Source organism: Bidens hawaiensis, unplaced genomic scaffold, assembly GCF_021521415.1.
Source record: "Bidens hawaiensis isolate Kalapana, Puna unplaced genomic scaffold, B.hawaiensis_p1.1 tig00005780_1, whole genome shotgun sequence".
NCBI classification, from domain to species: Eukaryota; Viridiplantae; Streptophyta; class Magnoliopsida; order Asterales; family Asteraceae; genus Bidens; species Bidens hawaiensis.
The window spans coordinates 963511-976693 of record NW_027491379.1 but is presented as its reverse complement, the minus strand read 5'-3'; the positions used below and the strand labels follow the sequence as shown (position 1 = coordinate 976693).

At 42.0% G+C, this 13183-nt stretch overlaps 1 protein-coding gene across 1 annotated transcript; it reads right to left on the bottom strand.

Moving 5' to 3' along the window:
• Positions 1-1624: 1624 nt before the first annotated feature.
• Positions 1625-4948, bottom strand: LOC143630638 (protein IQ-DOMAIN 17-like). The gene is made up of 5 exons (XM_077099604.1): positions 4695-4948; positions 4419-4595; positions 2717-2962; positions 2490-2618; positions 1625-2326 (listed from the first exon to the last, which is right to left on the bottom strand). Exons 1-5 carry the CDS (start codon positions 4854-4856, stop codon positions 1634-1636), a joined length of 1407 nt encoding a protein of 468 aa, XP_076955719.1. The 5' UTR covers positions 4857-4948; the 3' UTR covers positions 1625-1633.
• Between the last annotated feature and the right edge of the window lie 8235 nt (positions 4949-13183).

The following is a 13183-nucleotide window of genomic DNA, read 5'->3' as shown; positions in this document are numbered from 1 at the left end:
TAAATAAATGATAATTAGTTCATATAGTAAATCGTGATTCATATGGATTATAATTATAATATTCAACCTTAATGATTTAATGCTAAAACCGAAATATATATAATGTATTCTTCATGTTTGCAATATTTATATAAAATGGTTGGAGAAAATTAAGAAAATACACATTTTTCTGAGTTCAAATACATATGAGAAACATTTAAATCCAAATCTGAAACCAATTTTTTATAAAAAATTATGCATTGCTGCTCAAATCCCAGTTAAAAAACAAGTTATAGTTTACCTTGATTTAATTACATATGATTTTAAAGTTTTATTCTAATAGGTCTGAAACTTCAGTTAATTTCCTTGTTTTATTCTCTTTCACCATTAATGTTAATGAATGAATCGAATAGGATTTACATTCAAGAAAATAAACTTTAATTCATATATTGAAATGACTTAAAATATAAGGATCAATATTGAAATGTTGAAAAAAAGAGGAAGAGAGCTAAAAAAGTGATAAGTGGCAAAAATAAGTAGTTATTTATTAGAATAGATAGATAATTATGAATCATTTTAGTTTATGATTGACTCATCAAAATGTCATTTCATTACAAGCGGACTCAATCATGTTATATCATATTGATCATTATGAATACAAATGTTAACTTTATATTAGTTATTATACAATGGAAGAAGTACAATTAAACCTTAAAACAACTTAAATCCAAATTAAAAACACTATTTTAGTCATTTCTTATATGCATTGAAAATCAACAAATTATGTTATTGATTATCAACATTTGAATATGTTGTGCAAACTTCTGGTCCAACAGTATGGGATGACGGTTGAGGCTTGAGATTTTATAATCCTAGATTCGAAACAAGACTCAATAGAGTTTTTTTTTTCTTAATGGTGTTCCTGGGTGGGTGATATCTAGAGCACCAAAAATATGTATAGACGGTTGACATCTCATCTAGTGATGGTTCACTCACATATTTGAGGCAATTCCAAAACACTGTTCATAAAAAACATTTGAATATGTTTTTTTTAATGTTATCTGAAGAAAACCCTCACCTAAAATCAACGCTCGTAAACACTCGTTCGAAAAAACCAAAATTAAATAATAAGGACATGAATCGAACCCGAGTGCCCCCAACACATGGTTACAATCACACTAACCCACCAATTTGTTGACTTGACCATTACCCTGGCCCTGCACATGTTATGTACTCTACAACTCATGGTACTTATGAGTAAACCCCAATAAATATACACATAAAACAAATAAATAAATAATAATATAATAGTTTGTTTATCCTTCCAACAAGCCCATATATTTATATCATTCCACAAAATAAGCAGGATACATGTGACTTGACTTTCTGCATTTACATCAACAAAATTTCACACAAAATATTAATCACACTCACACTCACACTCACACTCACACTCACACTCACACTCACACTCACACTCACACTCACACTCACACTCACACTCACACTCACACTCACACTCACACTCACACTCACACTCACACTCACACTCACACCTTTAAATCTTTTTTAACTTCTAAACCAAAACTAATTAATCAAATTAGCAAAAATAACTCAAAGTTAGATCTTATTATTATTATTATTATTAGATTGGTCACTGCATCCACCTTCTAAGATCAGTGGTCGAACACGGCGACACCTCGCCACCCGCAAAACTCTCAGTATAACACGACGAATAATTAGAATGTTGCTCCACACCGTTCACAGTACTACTAAAACTCGGACTCCTCAAACTCGCCTGCTTATATGCACTATGCGGGTCTGGAACCGGGAACGATAGCCTTTTCTTGGCTAACCCGGGTCTATCTCGGTCAGGGGTCGAAGGTCTTTGTCTTGGCGCACTTTGAGACCTGACACGAGCCTTAGCTGACTCGGTTGCAGCCATGTAGTTAGGCATTGAGCTACCACTAGTCGAACCCCTAGGACGTTGTTTTGTAACAGAGTTGAAACTGTAGTTTGACCTTAGACTCGGGCTTTGACTTGGATTACTGTAATGTGGGCTGGCGGACCGGACTTGAACGGGTCTTGTTTTGGATTGTGAAGGTGTTACTAGGCCCGCGGGTCGATGGTTATATTGGTAGCTTGATTTTCTTGAAAGGTTAGGTGGTAGGTATGAGTAAGGTTGAGAGGTGTCGACTTCGACTGTTTTGATACGGTCTCTTTGATCGGTTGAGGCTCGAGTCATCGGTCGGTTTGATCCCATCCATCTGTCTAGCCATTGGTGACTATTTCCAAGACTGAGCTCGCTATCACTTCCCATCGATGGGTTCCTACGGTTTCCCCTCGTCTTTTCATGACACAAAACGAGAAAAATCAATTATAGTTTATTGCATAACAAAACAAACAGATATACCCAGTAAAATCCCATTAATAGTAAAGCTATCGGTGGGTCCCACTGAGATCCCTGACTCCAAAAACTTTTTTATATACAAAAAGTTTTTAAATTTTACCTCTTGAGAGAAAGCTTGTGATAATGTCTTCTCGCGTCTAGCGGCTCTGCTTTGAAGCATGGCTTTAACTTCCTCAATCGTGTGTGGTCGTTCGTCCCAGTCGTCAGCAATGCTACTTCCGTCTCGTGACTAAAAGTTACAAAACCAATACAAGGCTTATTTAAGACATGTAAATAGATATATGTGATATGATATAGGTATAAATGTTTAAGGTTATTAATAAATACCATGGATCGTCGGTCGGATATATCTTGATGGTAACGTTGACCCCAGGCGCTATTAGTGTCGCTAAATGTGGATTTTCGACTACTTTGATCAGACTGTCTCATGCGTTGATCAAGAACACGCGCCTGGACTCTAACCAAAGCTTGCATGCATTGAAGTGTCATTTTCGCTTGTTTTCTCACATTGTGACCCCTCGCTAAGGCTTGCAACTTTACTAGTGCTTTGAGTGCCCTAAGAGCTCTTCTTGCCTAGAAAAAAAATAATAAATTTTGATACAAGTTATAAATTTTTTTTTATTTTATTTGTTTATGTACCATGGTAATAATCCATGTTTAAAATTAAGATTAAAACTATGGTACATGTTACATTTTCCCAAAAGGAGATTGTGGGTGCATGTGCACTTGCTACATTCATATGCAACTTCCCATGTGCTTTCATCCTAAACTAAACCAATTTGATGAAGCTTTTTATTATGACTTTTTGCATTTACAAAAACATTGCCTCCCTTTTCTCCTTATTACACCAACTCATGTCTAATGTGTATACATGTACATATGGCGCTCGGTTTCCGTATCTAAACCATATTATAAAAAGTGTAGGAACCCAACGACATTCGTACGTGGGTTTTATTGAAGACGAGTATTTGTGTTTATTCATTTACGGAGATTTCTGTGCACACATTGCATGAATATTTCAAACGTGGACACACATCCACCCTGTGTCAATGCTTTAAACCCATTGCACATATCCGCACAGTGTAAAAGAACACGATATTTATCGTAAAATACGTTACACAATTAAAAAAAAATTCATTTTCTTATTATAATCGTTGATCTTACTAGTATAAATATAAAAAATATAAAAAAATATAAAAAAACATCATCTTATTAAATTATAGCACGATCTTACTTGTATGAATGTACTAATTTATAAATGTTATGACACAATAAAAAGTAATGAAGTATTAAAAGCTATTTAATTTTAAAAAATGTCACGAAACTTTATTTTTAATAAAACAAAAAATCAACAAAATTGCAGTTCCTCTTTTACCCTAGTAAAGTCCAACTAATTACATACATACTAACCATTAAAATGAATTAATGAATAATGTAAGTTATATTTGTTAAATCCTCAATGTTAAGTTTTAACATTTATTTAATCAAACCTTAAATATTTAATGGTATAAATCAAAGTCAAATCACTACATAAAGTGAGGAAACCATGTGCTTAACAAATAGTGCCCATAAAAAATCCGAACTCGAATTATCCAAAACCCCAAATCATCCCAAAATTCAGATATCCGAATTTTCATATTAAGACAAACATTTCAAAAATTATCGAATATTTCAGACATCCGAATCAAACAGTCAAATCACTACATGAAACTACGTGCTTAACAAAATAATGCACATAAAAATCCGAACCCGAATTATCCGAAATCCCGAACCATCCCAAAATTCAGATATCTGAATTTTCATATTAAGACAAACATTTCAAAAATTATCGAAAATTTCAGATATTAGAATCAAACAGTCAAATCACTACATGAAACTACGTGCTTAATAAAATAGTGCGTATAAAAATCCGAATCCAAATTATCCGAAATCCCGAACCCAAAACATTCCAAAATTATCCGATTTTCATATTGAAACAAACATTTCAAAACATTTCAAAATTATCCGAAATCCCTGCATTTACACTCACCAGATAACCTCTGAAAGCCGTCTGAATAATAATAGCCGCATACTCCTCCCTTGAATAATAACTACTCGCCGGTTTTGTCACCGTCACCGTCGCCGGAGCATATTGTCCCGGTGCATTCTCCGGCACGGCGGCTGTGGCGGTGGGCTTTTGAAACAGCCACCTTCTTTTATCCCGTTTCTGGAATAATAATTAAAAAGAAAAAAAATTAGTAAATTAGATGAAAGGTGAAGGAGTGAAATTGAACTGAATAATAATAATAAATAAATAATTGGAAACCTTGTCGTCTTCTTGTTGGTCATCAAGGTGGTTATGATGTTGATTAATGTTGTTGTTGTTGTCGTGTGACTTTTTGTCGGAGTGTTTGGTTGGAGATCGGAAAGCTCTTTTAACCGCGGTGAGCCATGAAGATGCACTTGCTTTCTTCTTCTTCTTTTCCATTAAAGTGATTTACAAAGCTGTCAATATTATTATTATAATGTATAATAATATCAAGATGCATTTACAGCTTGTTAAGAAAAGCAAGTGTGTGTGTGAAAGAGAGAGATATAATATATATATATATATATATATATATATATATCATATCATATATGATGGTACCAGTATTGGTGTGGGCTAAATTCACCTAACAAGAAAAAGAATGACTTTTAGCTATATATAAAAGAAAGAGATTCATTTCATACATTTATGACACAACAGTTGTAAACTAGTAGAATCTGTATTGAAGAAACACTAACCGGACCCCGGGCAGATTACGGATAACCTGGGGTTAGATAGATGTTTCCCACGAGGGGTTAGACCCGGTAAAGATGGTTCTTCTGATAACCTGCAAAACAGACACCGTGAGCTTGTCACTGAGAAGGGGGGGGGGGTTCCTCCTTGTGACCACCCTCCAGCGTAAGAATCAGACTAGATTGCTCTTTAAATATAAATGTATATTAAGAGATTGCTAGAGAAGATATCAGGTATAATATGATGATAATATGATAAGATGAGATGATCATACCATTTGGGGTATTTATAGCCGAAGGTAGGTTTCCAAGGAGGTGTGGCCGGCTGAATAGTATTCCTGTTCCACCAACTGTGGCCTACGCACGTGCCCTGCTGGTAGTTGGTGGGTAGGCAGCGGCTGACAGTGACCAGGCCTGCTGTGTACTATTCCTTTTCCACCAACTGCCGGCTACGCACGTGGTATGACAGGAGTTGGTGAGTAGGCAGCGGCTAATAGTGACATACAGTACAAGAGCATGCTGCTCGCCATACTGTTGTCAATAAGCTGTCGTATCTTTGGTCAGATCTTTTGCCCATACCTCGTCAGGTACAGTACAGAAGATCTTCCCGTATCGTACGGACTGGCTTAGTTGGGCGGGAGTATTCCCCCTCCCGCCTTTGTGCGGGATTGTTCCCGGCTTTGCTCATTCCTTCAGGTGACACTGAATGATTAAGAGCTAAGTGCCTTGTGCGTGTAGCCTTGCTGCGCGGGTGGCCTTCCCTGATGGCTTGTATCCGCAGCTGCGGGAACAGGCAGATTACTTCACCATTGGGAGGCATTTCCTGCGGGAACAGCTTGCGTACTGCGCGTAAGGACGTCACGTCTCTGAGCATGGTTGGTCCTGCGGATCCAGTTGGTTTCTGCGCAGACGTCCCTCTTCAAGGTGAGTCTTGCGGGTCCAACTGGGCTCTGCTGGGACCTACCTCTTCAAGTCCCCCCAGTCCAATGTTCTTCTCATGAATGTTTAATAAAGTGAGGTGAACTTTTGGACTTAAGCAAAGGGTTTTGAAAAGGGTTTAGTTTTAAGGTTTTCCATGGGGATTCTTCCCGCGGAAGTCCTTGTCACTTGCAGAAATTCCCGACTTTCCTGCTTGATCTTTGGGTATGATGCGGCTAGGTCTGTAACATCCTCGCAAGTCAGGAGCGTTGAGTCCCACTTGTGTGGATTCTCCATGAGGTTTTGGTAGTTTTGAACATAGTGATCAATTATGTTAAAACCACCAATTCCATCCTGGAGCTTCAAATAATGTAGTTCTCGACGTTCCCGCTATGCAGGGATGTTATTTCCGTTTCCGCAAGCATTGCCCAGAAGATCCTTCTTGGTTTCAATTCCCTGCGGAGCGCTAGGTATGTGAAGGGTTTTGCCTTAACACTGTACCCGCGCTCGTCTTACGGTTACTTTACTTCCAAGGTATTCCTGGCGTCAATTCCCTACGGGTGCTAGGTATGTGAAGGGTTTTGCCTTTACACTGTACCCGCACCCGTCTTATGGTTACTTGGTTGCCAAGGTATTCTTGGCTTCAATTCCCTGCAGGTGCTAAGTATGTGAAGGGTTTTGCCTTAACACTGTACCCGCACCCGTCTTATGGTTACTTGGTTGCCAAGGTAAGGGGTATTTTCCCGCTTACTTTTGAATCTTTTTGAATTTTTGAAATTCGAAAGGTTGGTGAAAGGATAAGAACAGTCCAAACCTCTGAAACGTCGTGCGACGGTTTCTTCTGACTGTGTCAGGACGTGCAGGAAGTTATGGTGACGTGACAGTACATGGTCATTCCAGACGCTTTTTCAGGCGCGTGGGCGCGATTTTTCGGGCGCGTGGCCGCGAAATTAATGGTACGCGTCCTTTCAACAGCTGTTGCCAGCTTGCTTTTTGCCACGTGTCATAGTTTCATTGCACCTTCGATTTCTCTCTCCTCCGCATTAAATTCATCGCATTAATTGCGATTAGTATATAAAGGGGGAGAGGGTTCTTTGTAATCCACACTTTTCACTTTTCTCTTCATCCTCTAAACGATTTCCGGCGAATACTCACCTTTTCAGGCAAGCATTCTCTTGAAATCGTTTTCTTCTTTCATCTTGTAAGATGTCTTCTCATGATCTCGAATCTACAGCCGATGACAAGAGTACTGCTGGCGAGTGCCAGTGTGCTCTGCCCGTCGATCTGTATCAGTACGTCGTCAGGAAGTTCATGCTCGAGTCTCTCGAGCCTGAGTTTCCTGAACCCCATCAAACGGTGTATGATGCCCCCAGAGGCAAGATCGCGGTATATGCTGCATTTTTTGTGTACAGGAATTTTAGGTTCTCGTTGACAAAGTTTGTGTACCGTGTCCTAGAGAGACACGGTGTGCACCTGACCGAGGTGCACCCGATGGCGATTGCGAAGATTCGCCACTTCGAGTGGGTGTGCCGGATTATGGGCATTGAGCCCTTTGTCGACCGCCTGATGACCTTCTACTCCTGGAGATGCATCCAGGGGTGGTACACATTGATAACCCGGATTAAGGGTTTGAAGATTTGCGCAACCGAGCGCAGTCTTCGATCGTGGAAGAGGGAGTTCTTCTACATTTCCGCTCGCGCCATCCCCCTTGCCATGAAATTCAAGAATGGGCAAGCACTTCCCAGCCTTCACGCCTCCAACTACCAGGAGGCGGAATGGTTTTCGAAGATATCCCGAGTCCAATCTCCGGTTTACCGGTTTGCGGAGTCTGGGATGGTGATGCTGGGGATGAGCCGGGTGTGGAAGGATGCGCAAAAGATCCCAATCGTCCTTGAATACGGTTCGAACTCTGTTCCTTACGTTATGGTCTGTTTCTTTTTGTTGATTTAGAATTTCTTCTAACTTCTTTCCTGTTTATTTCAGACGGGAACGACTTGCAGTCGCTCATGTACCCGCGGGAGGCTGACGGTCCCGCTCGGATGGGTACTCGCGCTCTAGACGAGAACGAGTTGCCCATCCTAGAACAAACGGCGGATCGGTTCGTGGAGGTCTACCCACTAGGCCACGAGATCCTTAGCGCCAGGCGGCCAGGTAAGGCGCTATTCAACCCTCGACCCCTCAATGTTGAAACCTCTGCTGGAATTCCTCTAATCGTATGTTCTGATGAGGAATCCGCAGATGGTCCTCCGTTGGTGCGGAAGAAGAAGGCTGCCGGCGGGAAGGGGAATGAGAAGGTGGCCTCCACTGCCGATCCAGTGCCTCGGTCTGACTCAGAGGCCGAGAGCGAGGAGGTGGCGGGGAACCCCGGTGGTGATAAGACCACCGCTCCGGAGGCTGCGACTGTCACCTCCGGAGAGCCCCGGATGACGACGGTGAGCGGCGCAAAAAGGCCGGCTCCATCGGGTTCGTCCCCGCCTGTCCGCACTTTCAGGCTCAAGAAAACCCGTAAGTACAGACTATTTTATCTTTTGACTTCATAGCTTTTCGTCATTAACACTTTATCTTCTTTGTGCAGGCGTGGATGTTGACGCATTCCAGGGTGGAGCGGGGAGGAGTACCCCCCCGCCAATGACGGTAGGCCCGGTCAGCCTACCTGAGGCGACGACCCAGGCGGCTGCGCCTGCGCCTGCTTCCACTGGTTCAGTTGCTCACTCTGTTGAGCCGACTGTTCCAGCTGTGATGACGTCACCGCCGGCTGTGAGTGCCATTTTTACCGCATCTTTCACTGAGCCGGCGGTTACTTTTGCTGTGGATTCCGCGGCGGCTTCTACCATGCCTCCGTCATCGGCAACGACGGCCGATCCTTCAGGTATGCATGGGGCTTCTCGCCAACCTCTGCCTCCTTCCCATCTGCCTGATGTAACACCCCGACCAAAGGCGGATTATACATCGGGGCGCCACATATTGCTTCATTACTCGCGACACTATTGGTGTCAATATTTATTAATACACATTTTATCGCGCACGCGCAGCGGGGAAAATAAAGAACATAAATCAAACATAAATCAATATATTATAAATTATAACATTCAAACAACATTAACTTGTCTTGATACATTTTAATTCTAGGTCCAAAAGTAAAAACGTCCTACGTGTCCACAAGCTCCAAAACAGCTACTGCAAACCTGAACATGTGTTAAAATAAACGTCAAACACTTGCGTGTTGGTGAGAAATCAAGTTTAATAGATAATCATAGATAATCACAGTAAATCTGCGCGCAACACGTGTATGTCTAGAGTTTAACAAGGGTGTAATCAGATTGTGATCAAGCCTAAGATAGTTCATAGATCATAGTTCAATCCATGCTCCCAATTGAGCATAAAAACGAGAAAACATCTGTGCAAGTGTAAACAAAGAAAACCGTAAACGATAGGTCTCCCGTGTTCAACTAATGGTACCAACGGAACTGCGGAATAGGCCGAACAAAGCGGTTAATGATACACACATACAAATAAACAGCCAAGTAAACGTCCTCAACACATGGGATACTGCGCGACTAAAGTTCATAAACAAGTTTAAGACTCAAGTTTTGTATGAACACATGAACATCCCAAAGCATTTAAAATAAAAAGGGATTAGATACGAGATAACTCACTTGATAAACGATGCGGTGGTAGATAAAGCAAGAACCAACTTTAAACAAGCACAAGTTAACCTATAAATAAGATTATTGTTTTAACGATTGGTTTTAAGTCTTGATTATAAGTTAGCATAATTAATAAGTAAACTATTATATATAATATATATTACCGGAAAAGCAGGAAGAACAAGGAGGAAGACGGAGGCAGAGAGGAAGACGGCAGAGAGAGCAAGGAGCAAGAGAACAGGAGAGATTAAGTGTTTTGTGTGTGATGTGTTATGAAATATTATTATTATTTATAGAAAAACCCTAGGAGACATAATCCCTAGAAAAGGGGAAAAGATCTCAAAAAGCAAAAGATTCCAAAAGCAAAAGATATCAAAAGATATGGCAGCTGCAGGGGGCAAGATAAAGCTGACAGGGAACAGTAACAGGCATGGGCGGATCAGATAAAGGTACTGGTCAAGCATGGCAAAAGCAGATCTCAAAAGATAATGTCAGTCACTTTTTCTACCAACCAATGGGGGTTGGTACGCATGCTGCGCCGAAAGTAACTATTCAGACATTAGATAGGTTAGGTCAACAGCACAGAAGATAAGACAACACAAAAGCAAACGGCTAGATTAAACAGAAGAAAACTCAAAGGTTTAGCGCGAGAAGGCTGAGTGCGCGAGCGCGAAGGCTGGCACAAAAATCCTTAGCGCACTGCGGGAAGAATCACAAATCCTTAGCGTGCTGCGTGAAGAACAAGAATTCTAAGCGCATCGCGGGAGGAACATACATTCTTAGCGCATTGCGGGAAGAACATGCATTCTTAGCGCGCTGCGAGAAGAGCTCTCTTCACGCATCGCAGGAACAAGATGTCTTCACGCAGGCTTCCATATAAGGAGTCTGGCGCGTGGAGCTGCAGACATCCTTAGGCGGGAAGAACCAAAGGACAAGCAAAGAGGAGGGAAAACAAGGCGTAAGGGCGGGACGGCGACAAGAGGGAAAAGAAGGCGGAAAGAGAGAAGGAAGAGGGACGGGACGGCGGAAAGAAAGAGAGAGAAAGAGGCGGGAAGGAAAATATATATTATTATTAAAAGTAAAATATAAGTATAAATATTAAATAATAAAAGAGAGATCGGGTCAGAGAAACGGGTACCTGGGTCGGGTCGGATCGGGGCAGATGTCACAGTCTCCCCTACTTTAAGAAATTTCGTCCCGAAATTTATCTCGAAGTAGGTTGCGCAGAGAACAGGTGCGGGTACTTGATCTTCATTTGATCTTCCCTTTCCCATGTAAACTCGGCTCCGCGCTTGGACTCCCAGCGAACTTTCACGATAGGGATACGACTGCGCTTGGTTTGCTTAACCTCGCGATCCATAATCTCAACAGGCTTCTCAATGAAATGCATGGATTCATCAACTTGAACTTCATCAAGTGGAATGTGAAGGTTCTCGTCAGCTAAACACTTCTTGAGATTGGATACATGGAACGTTGGATGCACATTACTGAGCGCGGGCGGCAGGTCAAGTCTGTAGGCAACTTTTCCCACACGCGCGAGAATCTTGAATGGACCAACATAACGAGGAGCAAGCTTACCCTTCTTCCCAAAGCGGACAACACCTTTCCAAGGCGACACTTTGAGGAGAACAAGATCACCAACTTGAAATTCGAGAGGCTTTCGCCTACGATCTGCGTAACTCTTCTGTCGGCTTCTGGCAGTCAGCAGATGATCACGGATCTTGGCGATTTTATCGGTTGTCTCTTGAACAAGTTCGGGTCCTGTGATTTGAGTTTCACCCACTTCGCTCCAACAAATCGGGGAGCGGCATTTACGACCGTAAAGTGCTTCAAATGGGGCCATACCGATACTGGAATGATAGCTGTTGTTATAAGAAAACTCGATCAAAGGCAGGTGTGAATCCCAATTACCTCCAAAATCAAGAACACAAGATCGGAGCATATCCTCAAGAGTTTGAATAGTTCGCTCAGACTGACCGTCAGTCTGAGGATGATATGCCGTACTCATGTCCAAGCGAGTTCCTAGCGCAGATTGGAGAGATTTCCAAAAGCGAGATATAAAACGGCCATCGCGATCGGATATGATGCTCAAAGGAGTACCATGGCGGCAGACGATTTCCTTGACATAAAGCTGCGCGAGATGCTCAACACGGTAGTTTTCACGAATGGGCAGAAAGTGAGCAGACTTAGTCAATCGATCCACTATTACCCAAATGCTATCATGTTTGCTTGCTGTCAAAGGTAACTTGGTAATAAAGTCCATCGCTATACCTTCCCATTTCCACGTAGGAATTTCTGGTTGTTCGAGCAAACCAGATGGGCGTTGGTGTTCAGCTTTAACTTTAGAACAAGTCAGGCACTTAGCTATGAACACAGCAATATCCTTTTTCATGCCAGGCCACCAATAAGTAATGCGCAAATCCTTGTACATCTTATCAGCGCCAGGATGAATAGAATATCGAGATTTGTGCGCTTCACTCAGGATATCAGCGCGAAGATTCTCATCAAAGGGAATCCAGATGCGATTAAGATAGCAGAGAATTCCACTCAGATTAGGGACAAAAAGTGCTTCCGCGCCACACGCTAACTCGGCGCGAAGGTTACCATTACTGATGGATGCGCGCTGCGCGTCACGAATACGCGATTCAAGGTTGCTTTGAATCGGCGCGAAGTGAAGCTGGGTGCGCGGCAAGATACAGTTAAGTTGGCAGGGTTTTCGGCTGAGCGCATCGGCTACCACATTAGCCTTACCAGGATGATACCGGATCTCACAATCGTAATCGCTGATGAGTTCGTTCCATCGGCGTTGCCTCATGTTAAGTTCCTTTTGATCAAAGATATGCTGAAGGCTTTTATGGTCAGTGTAGAGGATACACTTAGTACCATAAAGGTAGTGTCTCCAGATCTTCAAGGCAAAAACAACTGCACCAAGCTCGAGGTCGTGAGTTGTATAATTCTTTTCATGAACCTTGAGTTGCCTTGATGCGTAAGCGATAACCTTGCCTCGTTGCATAAGAACACAACCGAGACCTTGGTTGGATGCATCGCAATACACGACAAAATCATCATTACCCTCAGGTAGCGCAAGAACAGGAGCTTCACACAACAAACGCTTGAGCGTTAGAAAGGCTTCTTCTTGCTTCGAGCCCCAAATATATGGTTTACCTTTGTGCGTAAGAGCTGTTAAAGGCAAAGCGATCTTTGAGAAGTTCGAAATGAAACGCCGGTAATAACCAGCTAAGCCCAGAAAGGAACGGATCTCAGAAGGAGAGGATGGCGTAATCCAGTTCTTGATTGCTTCAATCTTGGATGGGTCGACATGAATACCCATCTTGTTTACAACATGACCAAGAAACTGTACTTCATCAGACCAAAATTCACACTTGGAAAGCTTAGCATAGAGTTGCTCGGCTCTAAGCTTTTGCAATACCAATCGGAGATGTTGCTCATGCTCGGCCTTGGTCTTAGA